Genomic DNA, 27578 nt, shown 5'->3' with positions numbered 1-27578 from the left:
GGCGGGCCGCGAGCCTCCGCGTCCCCGGGCGGGCCGCGGTAGGGCCCGGCGGCGCGGGGCGGGGGCCATGCCCTGAGGGACGTGGAGCGCCGCGCCAGCGTCGGCCGCGCCCCGCGGGGTGCCCGCCGCCGCCGCTATGGCCGGGCCCGGCCTGTGGAGCAGCATCAAGTCCGCGCTGCGGCGGAGCGAGCCGCCCCTGTTCCTGAACGACTCCAGTGCCTTCGACTTCTCGGACGAGGCGGGGGACGAAGACTTCCCCCGCTTCAACAAGCTGCGGGTGGTGGTGGCGGACGACGCGGCGGAGGCGGCCCCCGAGGCTCCGGCCAACGGGCTGCACCCCGCGCCGCCGTCCGACGATGAGTCCGCGGCCGAGCGGGACATCGCGCTGCGCGGCGGGCCCGAGCCCTGCGGCCGCTGCCGCAGCCGGAGAGAGCTGTGCAAGCTGCGGCGCGTCAAGAAGCGGCTGACAGCCGCCGCCGCCCTCTATCTGCTCTTCATGACGGGGGAGCTCGTAGGTGAGTCGGGCGCTGCTCCGGCCTCGGTTTTACGCTTTTGCGTAAGAAGGGAACCGTTTGCAGCTCGGAGCGATTAGCGATAAGCCCCGGGGGGAGCGGGAGCGAAGTCCAGTCGTGCTTTCCGTGCAAGGAAAGAAAGGAGAACTTGCACCTTCCTTACCTGAAGCTCATCGCCTCCCCGGAATGGCACAAAGTGGGCATTTTGTTGGCTCGCAGCTTTGTATTGCTCCTGTTCTGTAAGTTTCTAAGGTCTGATTGTCAAGGGAGGACTGCGTGCTGTCGCACGGGTATGCATGAAGGATGGGTAATTTTATCTCCAGTGTTTTTTAATTATTGCCATAAAATCTTGCTGTGTTTGCAAGGACAGCAGGCAAATAGAGTTTCCAAGAGTGACGTTAACATAACGACAAAACCTATATTGGGATTTATCTCTAGCTGTCAGATCCAGTGATGCACTCTGGAAGACAAACTGCCCAACAGTGCAGTGCAGAGTGCTCTCTTGACAACTTCCTGATGTCCCACGGTGCTCTGGACCAGTGTGTGCTCCAACCAGACATAAAACATATGACCCAAGTTAGAACAAGCAACGTTTTAACACTTCACAGTGTTAAGTTCCTTGGTTAAATCACGTTAGCAGTTCACAGTGCAAGTTCCTTGGTTAAATCACGTTCTTTGTGGCTTTTGTTTGTTAGTACTTGGAAAAGATCTGCTGGTTTTACCTAGAAGAGTGAGTCTGGTGCTCAAGTTCAGCTTTTATTACTCTCTCATAAAGGCATGCTGTCATTTGCTATTAAGGTTGAGTAGAACCTGTGCATAATAGAGCAGTCTGTACAAAACACAACTGTATTTAGTGGCTACAGTGACAGGGCTTAACATAAAATTTAAGGTCTGAAGTCCTCTGGATGGTATTAAATGTTATGGTATTAAATGTTATGCCTTTGCCATTATCTACCCATTTTTACGAGGTGTACTATTTATCTTTGATCACTTACCAATGCAGTATCAGTGCCTGTTACCACCTGGTTTTTGATCTGCCCATGATGTTCAGTGCAAGCACTTGAGGCTGCTCAGCCACCTGCAGAATGCTGAAACTCCTTCATTTTGGCTGGTTTGAAGCAGCAGGGAGTGATGCACAGTGCCTGGATGGGATGCACTGCACCATCAGTTATTAGACAGTCTGTTAACTTGAGCCCAATCTTTTTAGCAGCAGACAATGATTGACAACTAATTTCATTCAAATTGCTCACATTTTAACACACAGGTCCAAATAATAGAAAATTTAGTGAATTTAGTGGCCGTAATTCACCAGCCAAAAAAACAGAAGCAAATAAATTTGAAGGAAAGATGCCTCAGGTATTGTACCACAAAATGATACCGTTTGTCCCACATTCATAGAGCAAAATAAAAAGTGGTATGAGAAATGGCCATTTTTTTCAGAAGGAGAGCAGATAACTGACTGCATCTGCACCACAGTTTTGTTTGGGCCTTGTTTCAGGAATGTGGGTTAAGAGAAAACAGTGGCTTTGTCTCTCAGCACCTCGCTTTCAATGTGCGGTTAATCGTTAGTAACACTGGCACAATGCATCAGCTCATCACAGATCAGCACTCGGCTTCAGGCTTGCAGGGATCTGGTTGAATGCCTTCATTTGCCTCTGGCTCTTTTTTCTCTGGCTGAGATTTTGGCACAGTGTGAACTCAGGTAAATTTGATGAGGGATTAGTGTTAGTGCAGTGTTGCTTCTCAGCTGTGGACATCATTTGTGGTAAGCGTGACTTCATTTAATTGTACTCACATAGCATTCTGATACACACTGAATTTAGTCCATCTGAAGGGCACAATGCTGAGTAATGTTCCTGAGCTGTTGGCAGCTTGATGCTGAAGTCACAGAGTCTGTGTTTTCACACTGTTGTAGATATCTCCATATCTAGTGCCTGGTCAGCTCCAGAAATAATAGGTGTTGAGAGGAAAAATACTCTATCACTGTCACTTTATCCACTGTTTCTCCCTTACAACCAGGACTTCTGCAGGCTCAGGTCAGAGTGACTGATTTCTCCTTATGAAGCATTGCTGCTGTAGTGTGGACTCATCATTCTCAGGTTCCTGTATGCGGTTACCAGCACTGGTGCAGTATTTGGGCACTGCGGCAGACAGCGCTGAGGCCCAGACACATAAAATATTCAGGCATCCAATTTCCTGAGAGAACAAGTAGGACTTGGGCATCTGTGCACTTTTGTAGGTCTTGACGTGAATACCTTGTCATATGGCAGGCAGTCAGCAGCAGAATAAGTGTGCAAGAAGAGCAGCAGAGAAGCGTGCAAGCCCTAAGTCAGCACACTAACTGTTCTGTGTATTTCACTCTGGCCCAGGGTTGTGTTCTGACCCATTTGGTTTGAAATTTCGGCACTTTTTAGACAAACCTATAGCCAAAGTATTTGGGAGACTTTGGCTATGTGGGACATTAACAGACCTCTTCCTGTTATCTTTGCCAGATTTGAATTTCTGCAGGAAGGGCAGAAGAGCCTGTCAGACAATTTGGTAGAAAACTTTCTGCTGCCTGGTACCAATGTCAAGATGAAGGAAATTGTGTTCCAGCAGCTGCTTTGTGAAATCTCAATTGGCATATGTTTTTTTCCAATTACTGCCAAGCTCATGAATCCAGCCCACATCAGTGTTGGTTGCTTAATTTGAAGAACAGTCACTGTAGAAGTCAGATCGCTTTGTGGGAACTGTTTTGCATGAAGAAACAGAAAACAACGCAAATCCAGTCACCTTCCTTGACAGCTTTTTGATGCATTCAGTTATGTTCAGAGATTTCTAATTGATCATTCACAGGGAGGACTGCTGTCCTTCACAGGTTGGTGAGAACAGTGGTGAGCTTTCAAGGCTTCTTCATGAAAGTTGTAGATGTCTGTTTTCCTGTTTTCTCCCTCTCAAGTTGTTGACTGTGTTTCAGCAGCCCCCGGGCAGCGCTTCGCCAAGCAATGAACCTATGTAGTAGGAAACAGAGGGCCTTCAAATTCAGAATTTCATTCATCTCAATGATACTTTCTCGATCACGTGCTCCAGTAAGACTACTTTTAATATCTGAATTCTCTGTTTATGTAGTCTCTGGAGAGACTAGCTGAAATGGAGTTGGCTTACCTTGGGCTGAAGCACTTCTCAATTTCATACTCATGGATTAACATATGTACTGTAAATGATCATATGCAGAAAGCATTGAAGTGAATGTCCTTAGACGTAATTGTTTTATTCTGTGCTGACAATAGAACAGGCTGAGTTGCACATTCCTAGGACATACCTTCTGAAATTATGTGAGAAAGCAAATTATCTTGGAGCTGTGATGGCCTGTGCAGAGTTTCAACCTCTTAGTTTCACTCTGAGACTTAGAGACATCTTAATAAAGGGGTTGGGGGACAGGAACAGGTGGAACAGAGGTAGGTGCAGTCAGTAGTTACAGGCAGAACAAGGAACCCCCGCAGTGTCAACCTTGCTATTTGTGTGGCTGGGAAGAAGGGCCTAGCTCTGCAGGTGGGCACTCCCAGATAGATGGCTGCACACATGTTTTTCACTGATCTTGAAAGCAGTCAGCCTGCTGTGAATTTCCCTTCACTCTTTCCTCGTGGTCAGCCTCTTCACTAAGAGGCTTTTAATTGTGTACAAAGATACCTTTACTCGAGATATGTTGGCTGGAGCCTGAAGCCTGCCAAGTGGCACGCCAGCTGCATGCTCTGCTTGCTAGAATCTCCAGTTTGAATGATCTCAAAGTAAAATGAGAAATGAAGTAATAGTTGAGCTGACGCTGGAGATGTGGTCTTTTCTGAGAAAATGGGGTTATCTTCATGCAGATGGAAGACGACACTGCCTGTCCTTGACTCCCCATTTGGATGAAGGTTGCCTGAAAGAGAGGCGCTTTGTTAAATCTCTCAGCCATCTATCTGCTGTTGCATTTAGCAATGGAATCGGAACAAAGATATTGACTTTTGATCTGATGTTGTTTGTCTCCATACAGCTCATAATCATGAAAAAAATATGATAATAAATAAGAAAGGAAAATGGTGTGAAAGTTATTGTTGGCAATATACAGTAGCAGAATTTATACACCTCTGCCAGGACATGGAATGGTGAAGGTTAAAAGATAATGCAGTAAAAATAAGAGGAGGGAGGGGTTAATTACTGCCAGCAAGTTACTGGATTTCTGTCCTTGATCCATTATGTGAAAATATTTAACAATTGTAGTTCAAATAAAATCATCAGCCAATTAAATATATGCAATAACATACACAGAAGAGATACTAAATTAGTTTGCAAATGTTATCAAGCAAGAAGTCTCAGTGAGACTAACAGGACTAACTCCTTTCTGTGCAGCTCTCATGGAAAGCACGCTTCACTGCATTTCTAACTATGGTAGCTTTAAATTATAGCGTGGCATGTTGATTATAATGGCAAAGGAATAGTCCTGCTCAGTGATAAGTGGTACTTCATGCACTTAGTGCAGTGTTCTGAAAATAAGTAACTGAAAGTTGTGCCATGAGGATAGGATCCAGAATCACTTATCTGTCTTGACTGTTCCAACTTTGTTTTCAGGTGGATATGTTGCTAACAGTCTAGCAATTATGACAGATGCACTGCACATGTTAACTGACCTTAGTGGTATTATTTTGACCCTACTTGCTCTCTGGCTGTCTGCAAAGTCTCCTACAAAGAGGTTCACTTTCGGATTTCATCGCCTAGGTATGTAGATATCAGCTTTTGCTAGTATTTTAAGCAATAATGCTAAAAATATGTAATTCTAGAAGAAGAGGCAACTGGAAAGAAATCAGTAACAAACCTAAAAGTAACTTCAGGTTTAACAGTCTGTTGTGTATCCACTGCATGGGATGTATTGCCACAGGGGAATAAATCATTTGATCAGAATAGTACAACTGCTACATCTGGAAACAAAGTCCTATGAAACATGATTAACAAATAATCCTGAGCAAACTCCCAGAAGTAAAAAGTTCTATAGAGTTCAGGATCAGATAGCTCTGCAAGAAGTCTCATAAATCACTATTCTTCTTGCACAGAGAAGAAATCAAGATGTCCCTTCACGTCCAGTACAAAAAGTTACTTAACTTGTGCCCATTTTGGGTACTTGTGGAAAGAAACATCAGCAGAAATATGTTGGAAGGGTAATTTCAGACTCATTGCTTCACATTTGGAAATGTAATGATGATAAAGGGTGCTTTCACGTGGTTGCCATCTGTACTGGATATTAATTACTTAATTTACAATATACAGGTGAAGGTCTTGACTTGGAGGCATTTTCTCAAAAGTTTGAATGTATGCTGCATGAAATAGATCATTTTGAATGTTATGGCTTACTACCTCTATGCTTTCTATATGGTATTTTTTGAAGGAATTTCAAACTCTTATGCTGCCATTACTGTTAATTCTTATGATGGCTGCCAGAACAGCAGTAGAATTCAACAGCTCCATCACTCCTAGTCATTTGTCATCAGTTAGTCACTAATGCATGAATGCATAACTGTACACCAGCAAAGATCTTTGGGCTTTAGCAAGAAAGCATTAACAGTGCCAGCATTTCCCATTACAAACTTTTCTTTCAAGAAGTTTTAATTTTGTGATGAGAGTTCCCTGTAATACTGAAACCTGATCTTGCAGGTATGCCCCTGGCATTTGTTCATGCTTTCCACAAGGATGTTTGCTAGCGTGTAGACGTGCCTTAACCTCATTTAAAAATAGCTTGAGCAGTTTATGTATTTGTAACTCTTCAAAAACCAAATAGTACAAAGGAAGAACATGACATAGCCCTATAACAGAAATGGTTCTTAAGGAAAAAAAAAAAAGTTTTATCATATATTACTCAGTTTTATAAATTTTCACTTACTAACTCAGGATCTCCATAGCGCTCTACAAACAGGAATCCCTTTGGATCTCTGCCACCTCACTTTAAAAACCAGCAAAAAAAATCCCCAACTTTTTTCTTCATTTTATTGCCAAAGAAAGTACTGGCCAGATTGATCCAGTGGTGGCCTGTATCTATATCACCCATCGTTTTCTCCCTGGAGAACAGAGGACTTCTCACTCCTGCAGCAATTCCTCCTTTTTCTGCTGCCCAGTGACAGGAGGTTGCCAAGCACCAGCCGAGGTTGCCCAGACCGGTCATGGAGTCTCCCTTGCTGGAAATGCTCCCAACCCAACGTCCTGGAGCAGCCTGCTATCATTGGTCCTGCGTTGGCCAGGGCACTCGACTAGACCAGAGGCCGCTTTCTACTCATCCACCCTGTGTTAGCAGCGACAGCACAGGGATCTGTGTAGGAAGAAAAGGACTAGAGCCTGTGAGAGTGGGAAGAGAGCTTCTGTGGCTGCAGTGAGGAAGGAGAGGTTGATAAGGATTCTGCAAGAAACCCTCAAAACATTGATCTGGGCCCTGTGAATGCTGATGATGGGATGGTTGAAAAATGACGGTACACAGGTGGTTTTTTGGGAAGCTTATTTGCCTGATTTTAGGCACCCTTTCTGAGTGGCCTGAGTGCACAGTTTCACACATCAGTGAACACTGCCAATAGAACAGTGCTGAGTCTGGGCTATGTGTTTGCTGTAATACATTTTTCCAAATATCATGTGCTGTAAGAAGCTTGTCAGCAAAATGCGAGTTCATCAATAGCCTGAATTTCATGAGATGTTAAAACATGACAGAATGTTAAAAATAGGGTACAGATAGAGCATCTGTCACAGAAAAAAGCATGCATCTGCTTAAAGCTGGGAGTATACACTAGAATTGCCTCATAACCAGTCTGCTTTGCATTGCATTTTAAGGTAATCCATACATGCACTAAGCACTAAAATGTGCCAGTAAATAGTTTCCAGTGCTCCTTGTCACTTTTGTTTGCAGAACCATGAATCGTCACACTAGTACCCATAAATGCTGCTTTGTAAAGACAGCAGGCCTATCAGTTGCCTGCTCAAATTCCAGCAGAAAGCACTGCTTTTTATCTTTCTGAATATATAATATGTATGCTCCATCTTTAGTTTCTTCCATTTTGTATGGTGAAAGGGAAGCTGACATCCAGGAATGAGCTAGAGAAGATGAAAAAAATGAAAATTGCAGTCTGAAAAGAATTATATTCTTTAAGCCAAAAATAGCTCTGTTTCACTGAGTGGAGATACCTCCTTCTCAGAAAGACACTGAGCAGATCTAAACACAGATATGGAACTTGGCAGCTTTCCACTGCTGCAGAGACAGCGTCAGTAATGACAGATCCATCAGACCATTGATACAGTGCATGCTTCATTTCACAAGTGAAAGATCTTAGGACAAATCTATAATGTCAACATGATAATGACTCTGTGAAAGCTACTGCAAAGAACACACTCGTTTGCACTGCAGAAAGTCTGCTTTTAGGTTGTAAAACTATGTATGTTATTTCTCTGGTAAAGACCAGTGTACTGCAGTTTAACAAATTCAACCAACAAGAAGAAGTGTTCTGAAAACTGAAGAAACGCCTTAAAATACATTAAAAAAAATGGCTGTTGTCCTGAATAATCTGCCTGCTTTGTAAAGAAAGCTTCCACTTGTGTGGATGTTTCCAGGATTCGACATTGCTCTGAAATCAGGGATTATGGTAGTTGCCTTTCAAGGCCTCATTACTGCCTGGTGATGCTGGTACTCATCCAGGCACTGACACACTGCTGAGCAGCTGACTGCATCGGTGTGAGTTTCTTCTCCCACAGTGATGTCACCAATTCAGTCTATGGATCAAATCATTCTGATGCTGTGAAATGCATGGTCAGTATTGTAATAACGCCTTCATTCGATGAATAAAGTTCTTCAATCAATATTCTTTCTGCTATGGGCTGACTAATAGCTGATTCCTGGGGAATGTATCAGGGCAAAATGTGTGGGACCAGAGGGGAGAACAACAGTTAGAATTCAATGCAAATAAATTCCAACCCTGATCTTCAAATTCACAAAGGAAGGTTAAGATCCCAGTGATCCATCTGATAAGTGACAGTGAGCACAAAAGGATGTGTCATCTTTAGATCTAGCTTAACACTGTGGTTCTGTAATTATTATTTGTGAATGTTACTTATGGTTTACTAGCTGTTTATTCATATTGTTGGGCACATGAAGGTCTGTCCATAGTACAAATAGGAAATAGAAGTAGACCTGAGGCTCACTTTTATGATGTTCTTTCCTTTCTGTTTGCAGAAGTATTGTCAGCCATCATTAGTGTGTTGCTGGTCTATATCCTTATGGCATTCCTGTTGTATGAAGCAGTTCAAAGAACCATCCATATGGACTATGAAATAAATGGCGATATCATGCTGATCACAGCAGCTGTTGGTGTTGCAGTTAACTTAATGTAAGATCTCCCTTTCTCTTGACACTCAAATATATTTTGAATAAGCTGTTAATTCATTAATGGCCTGTAACTTTCTCATGGGATGTCATTTTGCTGGACCTCTTCCTCATAAAATAAGACAGGAAATGATACCTCTTTTTTTGTTCTGTTCTGAATTAAAGAAATTAAACAAAAAAAATCACAAAAAAACCCACCCACTCAACTCTCAAGCCCGTTTCTTGGAGCATTTTTCTTTTTCCAATTTCAGAATGGGTTTTTTGCTGAATCAGTCTGGACACCTTCATTCCCACTCCCATTCCCACCCTCACTCCCACGTACCTCAGTCAAACTCTCCTAGCACAGCCCGCAGCAGCGGCCACGGACACAGCAGCCTTGCAGTGAGAGCAGCATTTGTACACGCCCTTGGGGACCTGGTACAAAGCATTGGTGTGCTTGTAGCTGCGTACATCATACGCTTCAAGGTAAGGAATGGCTAATTTTGAGGCAAGGTGTGATTTTTGTTTCAACTGTAGTTATTACATCAGAATGGACTTATTTTTCTAAGCGATTAAAATGATACACTGTGTTCTATTATAAGCTTCATATAGTCATGCAAAATAAGCAGAGGCTGTTACGTGTTATGTAATTATTCAAACAAAGAAATACAGAAGTTTTAGCTCTAAGTAACTATTTCTGAGTTACGTTTATAAATAAACTTACTTTCATGCATCTTTTTAACACTCTGGACCTTCCTTTCCAGCCAGAATACAAGATTGCTGATCCTATTTGTACATATGTGTTTTCCATACTGGTAGTTTTCACAACAGTCCGAATTCTGTGTGATACAGGAGTTATAATTTTGGAAGGTAAGATCCTCACAGCGTGCAGCGTTTCATGTGTTTCAAGGCCAGGCTGGATGTGGCTCTGGGCAGCCTGGTCTGGTGGTTGGCAACCCTGCACATAGCAAGGGGTTGAAACTAGATGATCATTGTGGTCCTTTTCAACCCAGGCCATTCTGTGATTCTATATGTCAAATGAAGCACTGGCACTTGGATGTCACAACCACCATCTCCAGCAATATGGGCTGTGTCTGGAATTTGTTGATCTTGCTTTAGGATTTCAGTTCTTTTTTTCAGTTCTTCAGTTCAGATTTCAGTTCAACTCATCTAAGTTGCAGCAGTCTTCAAGAGTCTTTGACCTTTACCAGAATGACACAGGTCTTAGCACTGCTCACAGTTTACCATCACGAGACAGTAGAAGTAGAATTTATAAAACTTTCAGCTAAAACAAGTAAATGTCTGTCCAGTGTCAGCTACACGATTTGTGTAATTACTTGTAAAGTTAACGTGAACACATGTAAAAGGAGGAGACAGATTCATAGTATTGCATGCATGTCAGATAAGACTGGAAATTAAAACCAATATGAAAAGGAAAGAGGCGAAGAAAAAAAGCAGCAGAACATACATATGTTTGACTTTTGACCTCTTGTGGTGACTTAAAGGGAAGAATGCCAGCAACATTCTTTGCATTCTTGTAACTAACCTGCCCATGTTACTGCTTAATCCAGTACTTTCATGTAGGGATGAGGAAAAAAAAAAAATTCTTGTTTTTACCTGCACCATCCCATCTGTTTCATATGAATTATTGCTGACTTCTGCAATAAAAAAAAAATCTCAGAATTTTGAATGCCAAATGCTTGTGTCATTTAGGAAAAGAAAAAAAATGGATTTTCGCCGTGAAGGCGAAAAATGGTAAAATACACTTAAATCTCATTTAGTTCCAAGGCAACAGCTGAGATTTAGCTGAATAGATAAAGCACACTGATGGGGTATTGAATTCCAGATGTCTGAGTTGTACCTGTTTGCATCCCAGCTGTTATAAAGATGTCTGAATTAACGATGTTATTACAGTGATGAAAGGTGGTCTTAGTGTATGTTACAGAGCTTTTCCAGCTAGTCCTCAGGAGCTCCAGAGAATGGGCTTGCAAGAAATACATATATAAAACAATTAATGTTTTGAAAGTTGTCAATGACTTTTTTTTTTTTGCAGAGGACAGTTAACTTTATCTTACGTTTGGTATCACAGGAGTCCCAAGGCATTTAAATGTGGATCGTATTAAAGAAGACTTGATGAAAATTGAAGATGTTTATTCTATAGAAGATTTAAATGTTTGGTCTCTCACTGCAGGAAAAACAACTGCCATAGTCCACTTGCAATTAGGTAAGCTGCTCTATGGCAATTTTAGTCCAGCCAGGGGTGGGGCAGATGACAAAACTCAAACCTCTTTATCTCTCGTCTTATGTTCTTACGAACTCACATCCAGGAAATAGCATTCTGGGAAAAAAAAATCTATCGTTTATGATTTCGTACAGTGAGATATAGAAACCATTAACCCACGAGGACAAAGTGTAAATGGAAGTTAGGCAAAGAAAGAAAATACATTTATGCTGAGACATGTTGATCCAGTAGAGATTTTTTTTTTTTTTCCCCTATTTGATGAGGTTAAGTACTTCTCTTCAGAAATTCCCTAATGCAGGGATCTGATTCGTGGAAAGTTGAACATGTTGCCAAAACATGCTGATATTGATATCTAACACAATATCAAGCATATCAGTTCTTAGAAAGAAAGCTTTCTGCATACCCCTATTTAACAGAGACAGTTTTACCTAGATACGGTTCCAGATAAAAGATAAAGATGTGTGCATATTGTATCACAGCCACAGAACAATAGAAAATTGATAAGGGAGTTTGAATAAAGACATCTGAGTTGGTAAGACCATGTGGTAAATATGAAGACAGTTTGATTGTCCATTTTTTAAAGGGTTGAATATTACGAGAATTATGAAATCTTTTCCTGGTTTTTCCAGTTCCTGGTAGCTCATCTAAATGGGAGGAAGTTCAGTTCAAGGCCAGACAACTGCTGTTGAACACGTTTGGAATGTACAAGTGTTCTGTCCAGCTTCAGAGTTACAAACAGGAAACAAGCAAAACCTGCACAAGTTGTCAGAGTTCCAGTGCCTAATCTCATGTGTTTTGGGAACTGCTGCCTTATTCTTTATCTTGTAGTCAAAGACTGAGAGCAATAAATTCAAAGTGAATGATAATAATTAACATGTGGATTTGTACCATTTAACATGCAGCAGGGAGAACTGGTGCTGCAAGAAGTGCGGTGGTTGCCCTACAGAACATGTATTTCATTCTCTCCCTCGTGCCGGTTTATTAAATTTATTATGGTTTGGAGACAAAGTTGTTTTCAGATTGTTTACAAACTGCAACGTGGTTCTGCAGATACCTCACAAATCACAGTTAGAAATTGTCTTTTGTGTACCACAGAAGTACCTGCACTCCAAAAGGAGCATCGACTATTCAGTATTTCAATTAACATCTGTAATATTATTGATCATGCCAGGGTTCCATACATTATGATCTTCAAATTCAGACAGTATTTTTACAATAGTAATTTTCATACAGTATTTTAAATTACAGTGCATGCAGTGCTACCTGAATTCTTTTCTAAACTGTCTTGTTGGAGACTTGCAAAACCCAGGATTTACCATAACCAAACCAGAAACTTAGCTTTAATCTGGATGTTCAGAGATGCAAACAGGAAGATCCTTGCCCAAACTTCTGGTGTTTAACTGGAGACCCAGCACTGGACCCGAAGTGTTCTCACTTCGGTTATCTGTGAGTGGTTATCTGTAATGTATTTTAGAATAGGGTTTATACTTTAGAAGGAGGTTATTTATTTTACAAATTTTTGAGTTGTAAGATTAAAATTTATTAATAATTTTGAATGTCTGAACCAGCATTTAATTCACATTAGAAGGCCAGTTAATTAGCATGCATTCTAATTATAATTAATACATGTGCTGTAACTGAACATTTTCCATGATTGCTTTATTGAAAAAAATAAAAGGATAGGAACTGTGCTTGACACAGAGGTACTCTCAAATCCAACCTACAGATGTGCAAAATACTTAGATGTACTAAAAGGCAAGGGGAGAGCAGAAGTTTCAGATGTGGTGTTCCCTCACTCTTGGATCTCTGACCTATTTGTCTTTGCTGTGAGAGCAGGATGGCAGTGTTCTCACAGGACAGCCAGTACAACAGCACTGCTGAGCTCTATGAATAAGATGAAACCCAAGCAAGCTCAGTGACCTCATGCACACTGGACAATGCTATCACAGCAACCTACAGAGGCAGAAAGGTATTTTCTTATTTACTGAGAATCAAAGCAATTTGAAAAGACTTTTTTCATCCTGACACTTCAGAGTCCGTGAAACTGAATTGCTTTGCCTCATAGCCCCTGTACTTTGAATGTATGCAGGACAATAAAACAAACCTTCTACATGCTGCCAATACATCCAGGCTCACGTTTTATGCCTGTTGCTGTCATTACTGGCATTGAAGCCAAGGGCAACAAGAATGACCTGCAGTGTTCAATAGACAGACAGACCTTTGCTTTGAGTATTTTTTGCTTATTCTGCACTTGGGTCTTCGCACAAAACTTCAGCTGACATCAAAAGTCTTTCTGTATGTGGAACAGAAAGGAGTTTTGGACCAGTAACAGATAGAGTGATACTCAGCTGTGAATACTTAAGCTATTGTCTTGAAACTTGATAGGGTTTCACATATTCATCAGGGTGATTTATACCTACAATTGGCAGCGACTTGGCTTGTTTTCTCTTTTGAATAAGATAGGGACCTCTTGATGAATTTGCAGAGGTGAAAACTCACAACACAGTATTAATAACACCAGACTATGTTTGTATTTGTTCTGGCAAGAAATGGGGACACTTGAGTACAGCATGGGAGTACGTACAACTCAGACACAGAGGAACACTGTACTTGGAAAGTTAATGCTTCAATACAAACATTACCACTGATTAAGCCATATCAGAGTTCATGAAAAACGTGCATCCCATTCTTAGAAATTCCCTAAAAACAAGCAAAAAAACTCCCACCACAACAGGTATTTTGCACATACTAATTCTCAACAGGTTTTAATTAACTTGGGATTTACAGTTGATGTAATTAGAAGTTGAAGTATGGTAGACATGTAATGTATTTGGAGTTTTTTTATTGTAATGATTTACTATACTTTTGTTTAATTGAAGAAAAAGCAGAAATGTGTTGCTTTATTGTGGGTTTTATTAAATCAATTATTAAACTTCACATACTGTCTTATGAAATATTTATTTGCATTGAGGTCTTGTGCCTTTTTCTTTGATTCTTACAGCAGTTCTTTTTCAGAGTGCCTATAAACGCTCAAGCTTAACTCAGCTTGGTAACACTGCTTAGAATGAGCTATGGCTCCCTCTTCAGTAGAAAAGCTTCAGTTTTCTTGTTTGCCATGCAGTAACAGAACTTCAGAAAATATGAGCTGACAAATTATGGTGAAGGAGCAGTTATACAGCAACCAGCAAGGCATTCCTGAGGCCCTTCAGTCATACCTGACAGACCCTTGTTATCACAGCCTGCAGACTAAGTGGAAGGACTTCAGAAAAAAAGCAACAATATGAAATCTGAATCTAGGAGACAGAAATCAATGTGGCTGTTGGGGGACATCCTGATAATGGAGATTGCCTATTTTAAGGTTTAACTAAGCTCGTATGGATAGTTACATCTGTGTGGACCACCTCTAATTTGTTTTCTTGGTCAAAAGGGCAAAAGTTGTCTGGCATTGCTGCATTTCACATAAGAACCCAATACTGAATTCGTTACTAATCAACATCAAAAGGAAGACACTTAATTTGCAATTCCCCTAGTAATGGAAGGGCACAAAACAGAACTATAAATCTAACCACGTAAGAGCAATTAGTACACTTATGTGGAACAGAAAAGTGTACAGAAAGTAACATTACTTTGCAGTATAGCTGCTGGGAATGTATGGTTAAATATGCATTAACATCTGTACTCTAGGAAGCGTGAGGTGTCGATGAAAGAAGTCAGGTTATCTTTATAGATATTGAAGGGTCATTTTGAGTACCACCTTGGAGAAGCATAGCATTATTGGGAATAAGAATCAAGTCTGGTGCCTTTCCAACCAGCTCTGCAGCACATCCTGTTTATTTCCTCCGACCATCACAAGATCATTTACGTTTTTCTGTATTTCTCTATCTCCACAGGAAACCCTTCTATAGGAAATAAGAACTTGTTTACTTTTTATGATTAGTCTAACCAATAGATGCCTAAGATCAGAGGCTTCCACAGCGAGGCTCTCTGCTTTCCAGAGCTATGCCAGATTGCTATAGGTGGACAAACTGCTGAAAACCTGTGAGAATTCTGCCACCTATTGCAATCTATGTAGGAGAAATTCATCCTGATTTTCACATATCCTATCTTGGACCACAGATACAGCCTTAATGACAACTGTAACATGATAGAAAGCACAGCAATGACAGCAGAGCAGCAAGGTCCTAGTTTGCAGCAAGTGAGGATTTGCTCCAATGCAACAGCCACAGAAAATAAAGGAAAAAAAAATCTGCTTACCTCCAGAAAGCATCAGGTAGATAAGAAACTCCAGCAAGATCTCCTTGCCTCCGCTGCCAGCCCTTAAATGAGGTCTGGGAGGGGGTGGATCCTGACTGCATCCCTTCCAGTCACTCAGATGCATTGCATTGCATTGCATGCACCTGAGCTCCCCTGGGTTGGCTTCCCACCAGATGCTCAATCACTGGTTCAAGCTGCTCTCCAACTACTTGTGAAAGCCAAGAAGCAAGCTGCAAGCCCTCACATTGCACTATTATATCCTGAACTATTCTTACCCTAAAAAGAAAATTAACAGAAACTCATTTGCTTTCTTTGCTTAATCCTGATTTTCTTTTCTAAATTGTGTTGGCATTTAAACCTTTCAATACTGACCACATTTCCCTCTATACCAGCAGAATTACTACATGCATAGTCGTACCTGAACCTGGTCTTCAAAATCCAAAATGGTATTGTCAAGATCTCTTTTCTCCCTGGTTGCTCCAAGCACATCCTGTTGTCCCAGGTTAGCACACCTAGCTCAAGCTCATGTTAGCTGCCTCTAAGTTACTTCGCTTTTCTCACTCCATTTTCTTGCAATACTCTGCTGTCTCCACAGCTTCACTAATGTCCAGTCAGCACCCTCTGTATGTGCAGCTTGTGTGGTGTGAGGTTTATGGGTGCAAAACATCCAAAAACACTGCAAGCCCTCCTTTCTCCCATTCTGTTCAAGTACGTGCTCACCTGAAGTCCAGTTCCTCTTTGCTCTCTGTATGATCTGTCTTCCAGCCTCCAAGTTGCGAACTGATATCAAAGAGCTACTCTGAAACTTCTTGATTTCCTTTGTACACAAAAACCAAAGTAGGTCCTCCCCATCCCTCCTATCTCCCTAAATCCGCCTCCCATCTCCTTCTCCCTCTTTGAAGAGGACATACTGGATGCTGAATGCCGCTGTGCTTTGGGAAACCTCTTCTCTCTGCTCTTCTCATCCCATTTCCACGGAGGGCTCCAGGAAGGATGATGTGTGTCCTTTCCATCTGTGAAGTACCTTTAGAAGCTGGTAAAATAAACGCCGTTCCTTCCCTTTTAGAACCATCCAGATAGCACGAGTTCTGCTCTTAGAATGCAGGGACACCTGCTTTCTGTGCTTACAGCTGCAAGATAAAGACAACTCAAAACAGTTTTATTACTCCTTTACTTTTTCCTGGTCTGCTTTTTTCTCAGTATCATTTTGTTTCCTTTGAACTCTGCCAGTACCAAGTGCACGAGGCAGCCGTTCTGTTAAAGCTGTGAAGCATGCACACCTTTTGCAGCAACCATTTCTGTTGAAACAGTGAGCCATTTTGTAAACACAAGCACATTCTTGTCCGTATGTCAGCTTTCTAATTTCCTTACTGTGATGCCTGCTGGAAAGATAAGTTTCAGGGATACGAGCCTCCAAAACACAGGGGTATGTGAAGGCAGGTCAGGCTGCCCGTCCACAGGATGTTTCACACTCTGGGCAGTACTGATATATGCAGGGATTTTGGTGCAGCAAAATAATTGATGTGAGGAGCCAAGCAGCAACACTTTCTTTTGGCTCATGTGCATGGAGAGATCCCAACTCTCTTCCTATAACATGCACAGAACTTAGCTAATAAGTCCCCAAGGGAATTGATGAGGTGCAAATAAAAACAGATACTTGATAATAGTAAATGGCCCTTTAAATTCAAAGTGAATTTTTGAGGAAAAATACCATAATGAAACATTTTCACAGCTCAGATGTTGGTGAATATTTGAACCTACAATACAGGTACTCGTTATTTTCATAAACTCCATGTGGTCTTCTCTCCAAACCCACGATAAGAACACTGACATCAAACAGCACAGGCAGGTGTTCGAGGCCTTTCCCCAGCTCCCCAGGAGATGGTGCCCTGCCTGCAGCCACCAGGACGGGAGTGCTGTTTAATGGGATGTCACTTGATCAGGGGTGTAATAAGGAAAAGCACAAGCAGAACGCTGATTTGCAGTTGGATTACTGGGAAAGATTAAAGATACTTCTTTAAAGTTCTATAGAAATAATACCCAAAGAGTACAGAGAATTGCCTCCCTGCAGTTTCAGGTGTGCAATAAAACTTCTATGACTGGAAATTGACCGTGGGTAAGGCTATCAAATGCAATTAGAGCAAAGTAAATTCACTGATGTAAACAACGCTACTTATCATGCAAGCCATCGGTTTCTAGAGGATGCTGAATTCATGTTACCTGAACAACTCTTTAAAAAGTTTTATTATTAAAATAAATGATCTGATGACACTTTGAACCAAAGCCATACACAGAGTAGTAATTTTTCTTCAAATTAGGGAGAAACAGAGATAAATATGAAGCACTGTTTGCAGTGCTTACACTGGTACAATTTGTTTAATGTTTAATTGTTGTTTAATCCAGCCCAAAAGGCTTCACACAGAGGTGAAACAACTCAGAACCACATCCTCCTTCCTGTAAAGTCTTCTTTCATTTCTTCAAACTATTAAGCAATTCTGTATTTTGCAAGCTTCTGCAGAGAACACAACATCAATCAGAAATTGAAACTGCCCAACTGGTTGCACAGACTGGTTTCTTAGTGCTTTGATAATTGCTTTAAATTTAACCTTGATGGAACAAATTATGATGGTCTTAAGCTATCCTTGCTGCTTGGACTTGCCATGGAGCAAAGGTCAAGGCATAGCATAGAAAATACAAAAGCAAGCAACTCCTTGGCTATCAAATGTTAAAGGGTGCGTACAGCAAGCTGTAAACAAAGACAGGTTTTAGATACCTTCACTTGCTGATAGCCATACAACATGTCTTACTACATTAGATCAGTGAGCTGTCTTTGAATGTCATTGTTCCTCTGTCAGAATTATTACACTTGAGATTTCTCTGGAGGAAGGGGAATCCTACCTCTTATAGAGTTAGCTGGAAAGAAGCAGCCCACAGAGCAAGGGTCACACACCAAGATGAGCTCTTACTGCCTGGCCCACTGTCATGGCTCAGTGGGGATATTCATACTGCAGTGACTTTCTTTAAAGTAGTTGATACTTTGTTGGTGACACGAGGTGTTTGTGTACAAATGGGAATTGGCAACTAAAAGCCAAACAAAACAGATAAAGCCAGAGCTCCATACTGCAACCCAAAAACTTTGATCTCCTTTACATCACCGTGCAGCCAACCATGGAACACACCGGCATTTCTGGATCAATTAAGAGAGTGTAATAATAAAGAGAATTGTTGCTCATGTGTCTGTTCTCTGTTGGGTTCCATGCATCCTTTCGTCTGTTTAGTGAAGAATAAAAGAACCCCGATAGATGAAGAAGTTCCTTTAGCTCATGTTTTCAATAACTGATTACACATTGCTTCAACAAAATGCTGATCTCTAGCTACAGTATCAGGACACCCTTGTGCTTTAGTATTTCTTACTGAGGAGCATATATTACGTCAGCGCCAAAGACACAACTGTGAAGAACAGACTGAGGAGTCAAACTCAGCTTCTCTTCCATAAATACATCTATAACTTAGGTGGGAATTTGCTTTTTTGAAGTGCTGCCCCATAAGGGCGTGTTCTCCTTGTTCTTTACATGTATCAAGAGGTGATTCTCTCAGCACGTAGCTCAAATAGAAAGATCCACACACCACCCTGCTTTGTACACAACAAAAGTTTCCTCTTTGAACTAATGAACCCAAAGGAACATGAGACATGCCCAATTCTTAAATGTCCTTCTTTTAAGAAGGCAATTCAATGCGCAGGCACTTCGTACACAACATACATACATACACGACCACTGCAAGGTCTGTGGTAATAATTCCACATCTCTCTGACATCCATAACTTCAAACTAACTGTGTTACAACTACTTTGCGTGACATATTATTGTACCATGAAAATTATGGCTCAGAGCTTGGCAATGAGGCAGTGAACAGAACTGCAAGTCATTATGACCAGGATTTTGGTAAATACTTCTGCTTCTAGGAGTAAGGTGGATCTGGCAGTCTTTAAGCCAAATGCCCTATTCTGACTAACTGTGTTTCATTCAAAGCATTTCACAAGAGGAAAAACAAATGCAGTAAAGGCAGCATAAAGCTAATGTTTCACCAGACACAGAACTAAGGTCTCACTCAAGTTCTACCTGGCTCTTCTAAAAACCTGCAGCATGACTTGAAAAGGACAAAAAACATTCCAGGTTTTACTGAACTGTAGAAGGTGAGAGAGATGCATCATTACATGAAACATGAACTGCTTCGATATGAAAGAAGGAAGGCTGTTTTTATGTAGTCAGGCAGTGATTCACAACAAGCATGTGACTTTTCTTTGGCTGTTCAATACTATTTTCCTATGACTAGCAGAGATTACAAGTAATGCTTTTTCAGCCCTTATTTCCTTGTTTGTGCTGCAGCAGCATCAAGTCTGGTACGGGATGGCATTTACTTACTGCAAATACACTTTAAGTAAAATAATAATGATAAAAAAACACAACCAGCAACCAGGAATGAAAGAGCCTTGCTGAAGATGAAAGCTTAAACACATTATTTATAATTAATAGGTTTTCAAACTGGTGTGGTTTTCTGACATCTCGGCTAATCTGTTTGCACCTATAGGTGCCCCATTTGCTCTCTACACATCACATCATGTAATAAATGTATTTAAACCAACTGCACTGTATTGACCCTACGTAAAATCTGCAAATAAAAATCCACACATTATAAAATGCTGAAATGGGAATACAAGGAACTCCAGCTTTTCAGAACTGCAGGCCATTAATCCACATAACAACCCAGTGGGACAAGGCAGGTGCTCACTGCACCTCACAGCGTGCATCAGCCCTTTCAGAAGGCAAAGTAGAGCTCTGGCCAATGAACCACACAAGCACTCAGTTGCTGGTAGCCTACCTCTGGCCTATCAGAAAAGACACATAGCAAGTGCCATACGAAGCAGGGAAATGGCAGGAAGTGGTTTGAAGCTGTATCTGCGAAGTGGGACAGCCGGCAGCACTGCCTTGTGACCGCATCACTTCTCAGATGTTCTTTTAGGCAACACTGATCCCCACAGTCTACTTTTGCTGCTATTGACATTTCGTCCTGAGTCTGTGGATGCTCAGTTTGACACCGTCTGGTATCATCAGCGTCTGTACAGAGCTTTCATTCACTGCAGCAGAGAATACTACTTTTAAAAACAAGTAAACTAATAAATAAAAAAGAAATTGCTGTTATAGTCTCATATTTAAAAGCCCCTGCTTCAGCAACACTTGGAGGATGAAGTCAGCAAAGCCATCCAGAGTCTGTCTGAATGAATTTGAGCTGAAAGAAATAACATCTCCCGATTTCTTTAAAAAAATAGCAGAAAAGAAAACAAAAAGAAAGCAAGCTGCTTCACAGTCCTTGATTGGACTGCCAGCACCATGTTCTACAAGGCTACAGGAATCCAGATGAATCACAGTATTTAGGAATAAGAAACTGCTTCACCACTTCAAGTTCGGAGTCACAGAACATCAGCAAGTTACTTTGCCATTTTCTTGTCAGGAAACAGAGACCAGTCAGCTTTTGCTGTATTAGTAAACAGAAGTAACAGTGTAAATAAGTTAGACCAAGGTGCCCTGGTGTGCTTGTTTCAGTAGGTGCAACAAAGGGATGCAGCAAGAAGAAAGTGAAAGGAGTTTCACACAGAAGGCTTTGTAAGAAGCGAGCTGCTGCCTCCAGCCAGGCCAGGCCAACACAGCTGCTGCGCAACATGGCTGCCACGCAGCATGGCCACCTCGTGTGGAAACATGAGGCACACGAGGCACACGAGGCACACGAGGCGAGGGGCACAGTAACACGTGTTACAGCACGTAGCTCCAGCGGCACAGATCTCTGCCAGGCATGGAGCAAAGAGCATGGGGACAGAGAGACACCATGCATCTGTCCCACAACGCACGATTCAGATTAGATGTTGGGGAAATGTTTCACTCAGAGGGCGGTGAGGCCCGGGCATGGGCTGCCCAGAGCTGTGGGCGCCCCGTCCCTGGAGGTACCCAAGGCAGGCTCAGTCCTGGGCAGCTGGGCTGGGAGGCACACAGCCCATGGCAGAGATTGGAGCTGTGCAATCTTGACGTCCCTTCCAACCCAAGCCATTTTATGATTATGTGATAACGTTATTCGAAAATAACAGATTGTTAAACCAGAATCCTTTGATCCTTAGACCAAGGTACAGCATGGGCAGGGCTTATACAGCCTCCATGAAGTGCCCTGCAGAAGTCTGATCTTTGAACCAGGTGAGGCCTATTGGTGCCTATTCACATTGGGCTTCCTCTAAAGAGTTTATTTGGCTGTGATGGCTGGCTCATGAAGGGAAAATGCTTTCAGCAAATAATCTACCTGCTCTCCATTCAAATCAGCACCTGAAGGTAAACAACTGCTGAGTACAGTTGCAACTCCCACAGTCCATTTCCTCAGTAATGCTTTTTCATTTTCATTCCTGTTTGGCTTTTAGGTTGTGTTATCTCATGCTGCTGCTTGTGTGATAGAGATGTGCTGAACACTGAAGACTTCGGACAGTGAATTAAAACTGCTTTGAGTAGTGCAGCCACGTTTGTTTAATCTGAAAGCTTTTTTGGGAAACATCCAACACCAGCTACTGCCCAGAATCAGTGAATCGTCCCATCGCTTGTGTTTGTTTTCTACAGCTAGTCCTGGGGGCAACAGCCCTCTGTTCTGAGACAGATGACAGCTGGAGTATGAACAATTTCCTTTAATGATTGCACCGGGCCCCTCTGTTACCACCACTTACTACAGAAACCACATGCACCGATGAAGTAGCTAGGCAGTAAAATACAGCAGAGAACCATAGAGCATCAGGCAGAGAATGCTGACATGGGCTATCGCGTGCAAAGAAAACCAAACAAGGACCTCAGCACAGCTCTCGGATCCTGCAAATCTCATATTGTTGTGGATAAGGCCTTGAAGTACTACTATAATAATAAAGATTTGTAGTTAAAACAAAAGTGCACAGCAAAAGGAATATAAAGTTATTAGGTTTGTTTTTTTTTTTTTTATTGTCAAGCTTAACCCTCCTTTTTGAAAGCAAAAAAGCATTCAATTGAAGAGCGTTTGAAATTTTCTCAAAGATCTTGTGAACTTACAGAAGCTCACACATAAAATGATGGCCCTTACATCCAGGCTACCAAGCCTGTTCCACATCATGGCTTCTTTCAGGACATGTTTCACCTGTGCATCAGATAAGATGGAGAAAGGAGAGATGCTAAAAGGAGGTTGGCAAATATGTTTCATCCTTCTCAGGCCCTAAATCTCCCATTAACTCAGAAAAAAAAGTAAATATGTCAGTGACAGGCTGGGACAGAGTAAGTGAAATTCAGATCAGGAATTTAAAAAGGACACCTAAAATAAAAAGGAAATGTTACAGGAGCGTGAAAGAGCTGGCATTTCAAAAAGCCTGATTCAGATCCTAGAACAGACACCAGCACTCAGGTTCTGCTGTGTGTTACTGCTTCATGAAAGCAGCTATTTTTAATATTTGTTATAAGTTTCTGCTGACTGTTTGAACTCATGGACTTACTCTTTTATTTACAAAGTTACATCAAACTTCCACTTTCAGGGGGAATATTTTTTCAGTTTGCATGTATACTGCAGAGAGCAACCTTCTATTCTTCCAGAAAACTCTTCAAAAAAAGACTGTAATAACTACCGGCCAGCTGCAGCTAGAAAAGCGTAACTGTATTTCAAATGGCTTTTAATCCAAATCCATAATAAAAAAATCTAACAAGCCAGTGAATATTATAATGAAACTTTGTAATTCATGTGTAAGTTGGAAAAGTACTAGAGAGGGTGAGTGGAGATAGTGATTGCTTAAAACTTAAAAGCCTAGAAGACAGGGAAGTAGAAGACTGAACAAGTAAAGAATAGAGAGAAGAAGGGACGAAGTGAAGTCTATTTCAACAGCCTCTAAATTGCACAAGGAACAAAAAGCCTTGGGTTTGCGCTACATGGGACATGGAAGTCCTACTGTTCTCGCAAATCTCAGCTCATAAAATTCAATGGATTAGATCCTTACTGTTTTAGCTCTGATTCTTGTAGAACAAGGAAATAGTTTGTATATTGCTTTATAGACATATGTTGGGTAGTTCTGGGGGGTGGATACAGTAATTGGCCATGGTGCACCTTACTTAGAGCAAGCTCATCAGTGCAGGAGAACGTTCTCAAGGACAGCCTGAGAACTCAAAAAGCTGTCCTGAGAACTTGAGCATTCCTCATCATCTTTTTGAGGTGCAGAAGGAGATTTATTACATTATGGAAAAACAGCAACAACAAAACACTGAAAGCCAGCTATCAAAGCAGAACACTGCACTACCTTTGCCATTATGCCTCAGGATAAAATGAGAAGCGACAACCTGTGAATGATGGCAGGCACACTGCCTGATGCACTACTGGCAGACACCACTGAGAACTGCTTCAGTACAAAAGATTATGTACAAGTGACTCACAGCTGTTTCCCTGATGTTGTTAGATACTCAGGTCAAAAGAAACAATGGTATTCAAAGACCATACCAGTGATTTACTGAAGGACAAACTCATTTAATTCATGTATCAACTCAGAGCACAGCGCAGTATGTTTTTGTATTGATACAGACAAGCAAAATATGGAAATAAGCAATAACTTACAGAAAATAGTTTACAGTGCTTCTGTTTAAATGCTCAGAAGTTGTATTCCCCAGAACACTGGTTTTTGTGGTTACATACCACCCAATTTATCTCATAGTGTCATTCCATGAAATGAAAGCCAAGCTTGTACTCTGAAGTCCTCTAATTCCTGTCACTCCTAAATGCTGCTGAGTCATACTTACTTATCCAAATTTTACGCTGCAACTTAGCACAAGTGTCACAAATAACGTTTTAACGCTTTTCTTCTCAGCATCAAATACACCTTTAAGAAAACATAAATCCTCCGAAGCTGCACTACCAGCCTGCTAGGTGTTTGCTGCAGCAGAACAACCTCCAGCAGGAGGTTCACTATTAGTCGAGGAGGGGCTTCTTCAAATTAATTTGTTTCAGTTTTCTTCCTTCCTCTCAGCCAGTAACATGCATCCTTATTATCCAGTGTAGAAGAAACTTTGTAATGCATGTGAAACTGCATGGAATGGGACACCTACAGAAGGAGCTCAGAAAAGGATCGTTCTACCATTGCCTGCAGATATGCCCTCCCCAGCTTGGTGAGGGTCTGCCTGTTGCATCATTTCCGTAGCCAATCTATCAGAAAACAAATGCTTAAAGAGGAAGCGTCTCTCTGAAGAGTCATTTCTACTTTTCATCTCTTTCATTTTCTCTTTGTTGAAGAAGTCCCTCATAGCTCGTATCTAAAATGTTAAAAAAAGCCCTGCTAGCTATGCAGTAAAATTAAGTTGGCATGTGAACTACTTAGCAGAAGATGAAGAATTTAATGATCAAAGTAGTTTTGGATAATGTAAATTTTCTACTCCCAGTAACTTTTTAAAAGTTTAAACAGGAACAACATTCAAATGTAACAAACTCATTTTTAATTCCTTTTTAGCCATGCTGAAGTTATGTTTTCACCCTGCATTCCCAAATATAGCCTTAACTCATCTATTAGACTCCTTGGTAGTCTAAGCTGAGAGCACATGTAAGTTCTAGTACCAAACCTTAACTTGGACAGAAGTTGTCATTACAGCTGATGTAGGAAATAAATGCAAGCGTAGCTTTGGCAACATATGCTGCCATACATAAACATCGTCTGGCTACAATATCTGGTCTGTACACAGTGCACATACAGCATAAAAGTATAGGACAAAGGGGGAGCAAACCAGGAATACTTTAGAAGAGCTTGTGGGTAGTTTCTGTTTACAGAATTTACAAGGAATGTTGCAAAATGTTACATAGATTTTATTATCACAAAACGACAACAGTAATTTTGAGGAAAATGAGCTATAAAATTCTATTTTAAAAAGTGTGAAAACTTTCTTCATATTCAATTACCATCTGAATGTTCAACATCTGGCATCAAACACCTGCTGAAAACGAGCTTTGACACAGAATTTTGGACTAAGTGGATGTTGCATGCCAACTTCTAAGGCATCAAGAAACTCCTCATCCAGAGCCCAAAAAAATGGAGGGAGACCCTAGAAATGTAGCAGAAGCATTTCCGCACACTGATTTCAGTAGTCAAGTTTGTGCAGAAGTGATTCCACTAGATTCATAGAGTACCTTTAGAGGCAACAGAAACTTGTCACTTCGTAAGCTTTTTGACACTTTCCAACTCTTCTATAGGCTTCCATTTCTGATGGATTGTTAATAGCTGGAAGAAATCAAAAGGAAGATATGAAAGAAATCAGCAAAACCCCGTATTCCATTCTCTCTCAGTAAAATGTTAGTCTTCCCTCCTACAATATCATAGATCAATTTATCAGTGAAGTATTTCTAATAGCTTTACATTAGCCCATTAAAAGTAATCAAAAGCAACAAGGGATATGATATCAATAATTTGTTGAACAGAATCACCCCGATATGAAACAATTAATGAACTTAACAATTATCCCCAAATAATTTTATTTTCCTCATCACCCTCGGTGCTCTACTGAACTGAGATGTTTCTCCTTACAGCTGCGGTACTCAAAAACATCCTCAGTCAATTTTGTAATTCAGGAACCAAGTGAGTGTAACCAGCATTTCCCCTGTGCCCATACTTCCACTGTTAGCAGTGGAACGGGGTAAGAAGCAGCTGTGGGCCAAGCAGGCCTGGAATGAAATACTTGAATTCCCCTCTTTAAATAATGCAATGAGATTCATTACACAATAAGCTCCACTTATTTAAAAGTGTCAGTTTCTTTTTTTGTTCTTATTAACATTTTCCTGGCTCTTACACAGCTATTTAAGTGCATTCCTCGTGCTGGAAACACACACCGTTGGCACTATTATTTGTGTTAATTACCTTCTGAGGCTGGGTAGGATCAATGGTTTCCCATGGCTCTGGATTGGCACCCTTGTTAATGCTTAAAGAGAAGATAAAGCAGTAAGGTACTGTGTTTTAGGCTGTGAACTTACATATGTTTTTCCAGTATGAGCAATCTACAACCAGCACAACTATTCCTGTAGGTAAGCAGTTCCCTGAAACACATCTATACAGCTTTGGGAATTTCTCTTTTCAGTGTTAGATAACACTTGTGGCTCCCAGAACACCAAACACAGCCAGTCTCCTTCAAGCATAACGCGCCATCCTAAGGCAAGAAAGCTGAGAATCAAAAGCGAATAAAGGCTCAAATAAAAAGGGGATTTTAATCCCGGTGGCTAAAGATGTTCCTTTCTGTCCCTTTAAAGTGAAGTCATTTTCCCATAAGCTGTGCATGGCTGCAAGGCATGGCCGAGCCATCGCAGCTCTGACTTACAGGCAGGGCACACTATCACACGCTGTGCACCAGCCTGCCTGCCTGCATCCCTGAGCCCCCAGCGTCCCTTTGTGGGAGCATCTATCGCCAATTACACCTAAAGCACAGAAAAAACGTGACCTATTCACGGCTGAGAGACCATTCCCTCTAGCCTAAATGAGCTAACTTCGTCGGCACTTAAAACGCGCCGGTAACTTTGTCATTCCCGGTGCTCTGGAACTTGGCTCGGACTTCTGACTCTTCCTAGAAAGCAGGGATCGGGGCAGCGCCAGGCTGCTCCAGCAGCAGCGTTCGCTTACATCACGTCGGATTTGCTGACGAGGGAATAGACTGAAAAAGCAACAGCCCCAACGGCAGCGCAGGACACGACTCCGATCAGCGGGATGAGCTGAAAGACACCGAGGGGAGAGGTGAGCCGCCCGGAGCGGTTACCAGGAGCGCAGAAGCTACGCCCGCTGCTTTCCCATCCCCTGCGCTGCGATGCCGGGCACAGGGCAGCCCCGAGCGGAGCCGCCGGGCACACTTACTTCTTTCTTCGTTCTCAGCAGCTGGAAGAAGCTCGCGCTCATCCTGCCTGCGGACCTGCAACAAACGGCCCCGTTAGCGCACCGCTCCTCGGCACCGCCGGGCCCCCGAGCAGAAGCGGGTCTCCGTTACCTGGCGGGACGGGACGGGCAGCGCTCACGGGGCAGCGGCGCGGGCAGCGCGCTCTGCGCCCTATATACGCGGTGGACGCGCGCGGCGCCGCCCACACGCACAGCGCCCCGCAACCCGCACCCCCGGCAGCACAGGGCAAACGGCGCGGGCGCCCCCTGGCGGACGGCGCGGGCGAGGCACGGCGGGACG

General features: G+C 42.0%; 2 protein-coding genes and 1 long non-coding RNA gene across 6 annotated transcripts; 1 reads left to right on the top strand and 2 right to left on the bottom strand.

The window, feature by feature from the left end:
- Positions 1 to 124: 124 nt before the first annotated feature.
- On the top strand, positions 125 to 14054 carry SLC30A4 (solute carrier family 30 member 4). Of its 2 annotated transcripts, XM_042876237.1 has the most exons (7): positions 125 to 515; positions 5100 to 5246; positions 8728 to 8881; positions 9129 to 9342; positions 9621 to 9726; positions 10946 to 11080; positions 11728 to 14054. In XM_042876237.1, exons 1-7 carry the CDS (start codon positions 137 to 139, stop codon positions 11880 to 11882), a joined length of 1290 nt encoding a protein of 429 aa, XP_042732171.1. In that variant the 5' UTR covers positions 125 to 136; the 3' UTR covers positions 11883 to 14054. The 2 variants fall into 2 exon arrangements, with proteins under 2 accessions (XP_042732171.1, XP_042732172.1); XM_042876238.1 differs by lacking the exons at positions 8728 to 8881; positions 9129 to 9342; positions 9621 to 9726; positions 10946 to 11080; positions 11728 to 14054 and adding an exon at positions 6411 to 8721.
- LOC122182724 lies at positions 486 to 13928 on the bottom strand. Its single transcript, XR_006179952.1, has 4 exons — positions 10718 to 13928; positions 10474 to 10514; positions 9581 to 10058; positions 486 to 4410 (listed from the first exon to the last, which is right to left on the bottom strand). It is a non-coding gene; the product is annotated as an uncharacterized LOC122182724 (long non-coding RNA).
- Positions 14055 to 23869: 9815 nt separating the features above from the next.
- CUNH15orf48 (chromosome unknown C15orf48 homolog) lies at positions 23870 to 27439 on the bottom strand. 3 transcript variants are annotated; one of them, XM_042876241.1, is made up of 6 exons: positions 27390 to 27439; positions 27260 to 27314; positions 27032 to 27120; positions 26279 to 26339; positions 25555 to 25645; positions 23870 to 24689 (listed from the first exon to the last, which is right to left on the bottom strand). In XM_042876241.1, the coding sequence occupies exons 2-5, from the start codon at positions 27299 to 27301 to the stop codon at positions 25577 to 25579; spliced, it is 261 nt and encodes an 86-aa protein (XP_042732175.1). In that variant the 5' UTR covers positions 27302 to 27314; positions 27390 to 27439; the 3' UTR covers positions 23870 to 24689; positions 25555 to 25576. The 3 variants fall into 3 exon arrangements, with proteins under 3 accessions (XP_042732175.1, XP_042732174.1, XP_042732173.1); XM_042876240.1 differs by lacking the exon at positions 23870 to 24689 and adding an exon at positions 24853 to 25469; XM_042876239.1 differs by lacking the exon at positions 23870 to 24689 and having other exon boundaries at positions 24853 to 25645.
- Between the last annotated feature and the right edge of the window lie 139 nt (positions 27440 to 27578).

Source organism: Lagopus leucura, unplaced genomic scaffold (assembly GCF_019238085.1).
Source record: "Lagopus leucura isolate 7727_CA_CO unplaced genomic scaffold, USGS_WTPT01 Super-Scaffold_100015, whole genome shotgun sequence".
Lineage (NCBI taxonomy): Eukaryota > Metazoa > Chordata > Aves > Galliformes > Phasianidae > Lagopus > Lagopus leucura.
The sequence above is the reverse complement of the archived record's forward strand: the minus strand, read 5'-3'. Positions and strand labels throughout refer to the sequence as shown.

Excerpts from the sequence above, each read along its gene's own strand:
- SLC30A4 (XM_042876237.1), top strand. The coding sequence starts at position 137 with ATGGCCGGGCCCGGCCTGTGGAGCAGCATCAAGTCCGCGCTGCGGCGG. Across the intron at positions 5,247-8,727 it reads TTTCGGATTTCATCGCCTAG|AAGTATTGTCAGCCATCATT; the intron begins GTATGTAGATAT and ends TTCTGTTTGCAG. Across the intron at positions 9,343-9,620 it reads CGTACATCATACGCTTCAAG|CCAGAATACAAGATTGCTGA; the intron begins GTAAGGAATGGC and ends CTTCCTTTCCAG.
- CUNH15orf48 (XM_042876241.1), bottom strand. The coding sequence starts at position 27,301 with ATGAGCGCGAGCTTCTTCCAGCTGCTGAGAACGAAGAAAGAA. Across the intron at positions 27,121-27,259 it reads TGCTGAGAACGAAGAAAGAA|CTCATCCCGCTGATCGGAGT; the intron begins GTAAGTGTGCCC and ends GGTGTCTTTCAG. Across the intron at positions 26,340-27,031 it reads GTCAGCAAATCCGACGTGAT|CATTAACAAGGGTGCCAATC; the intron begins GTAAGCGAACGC and ends CTTCTCTTTAAG.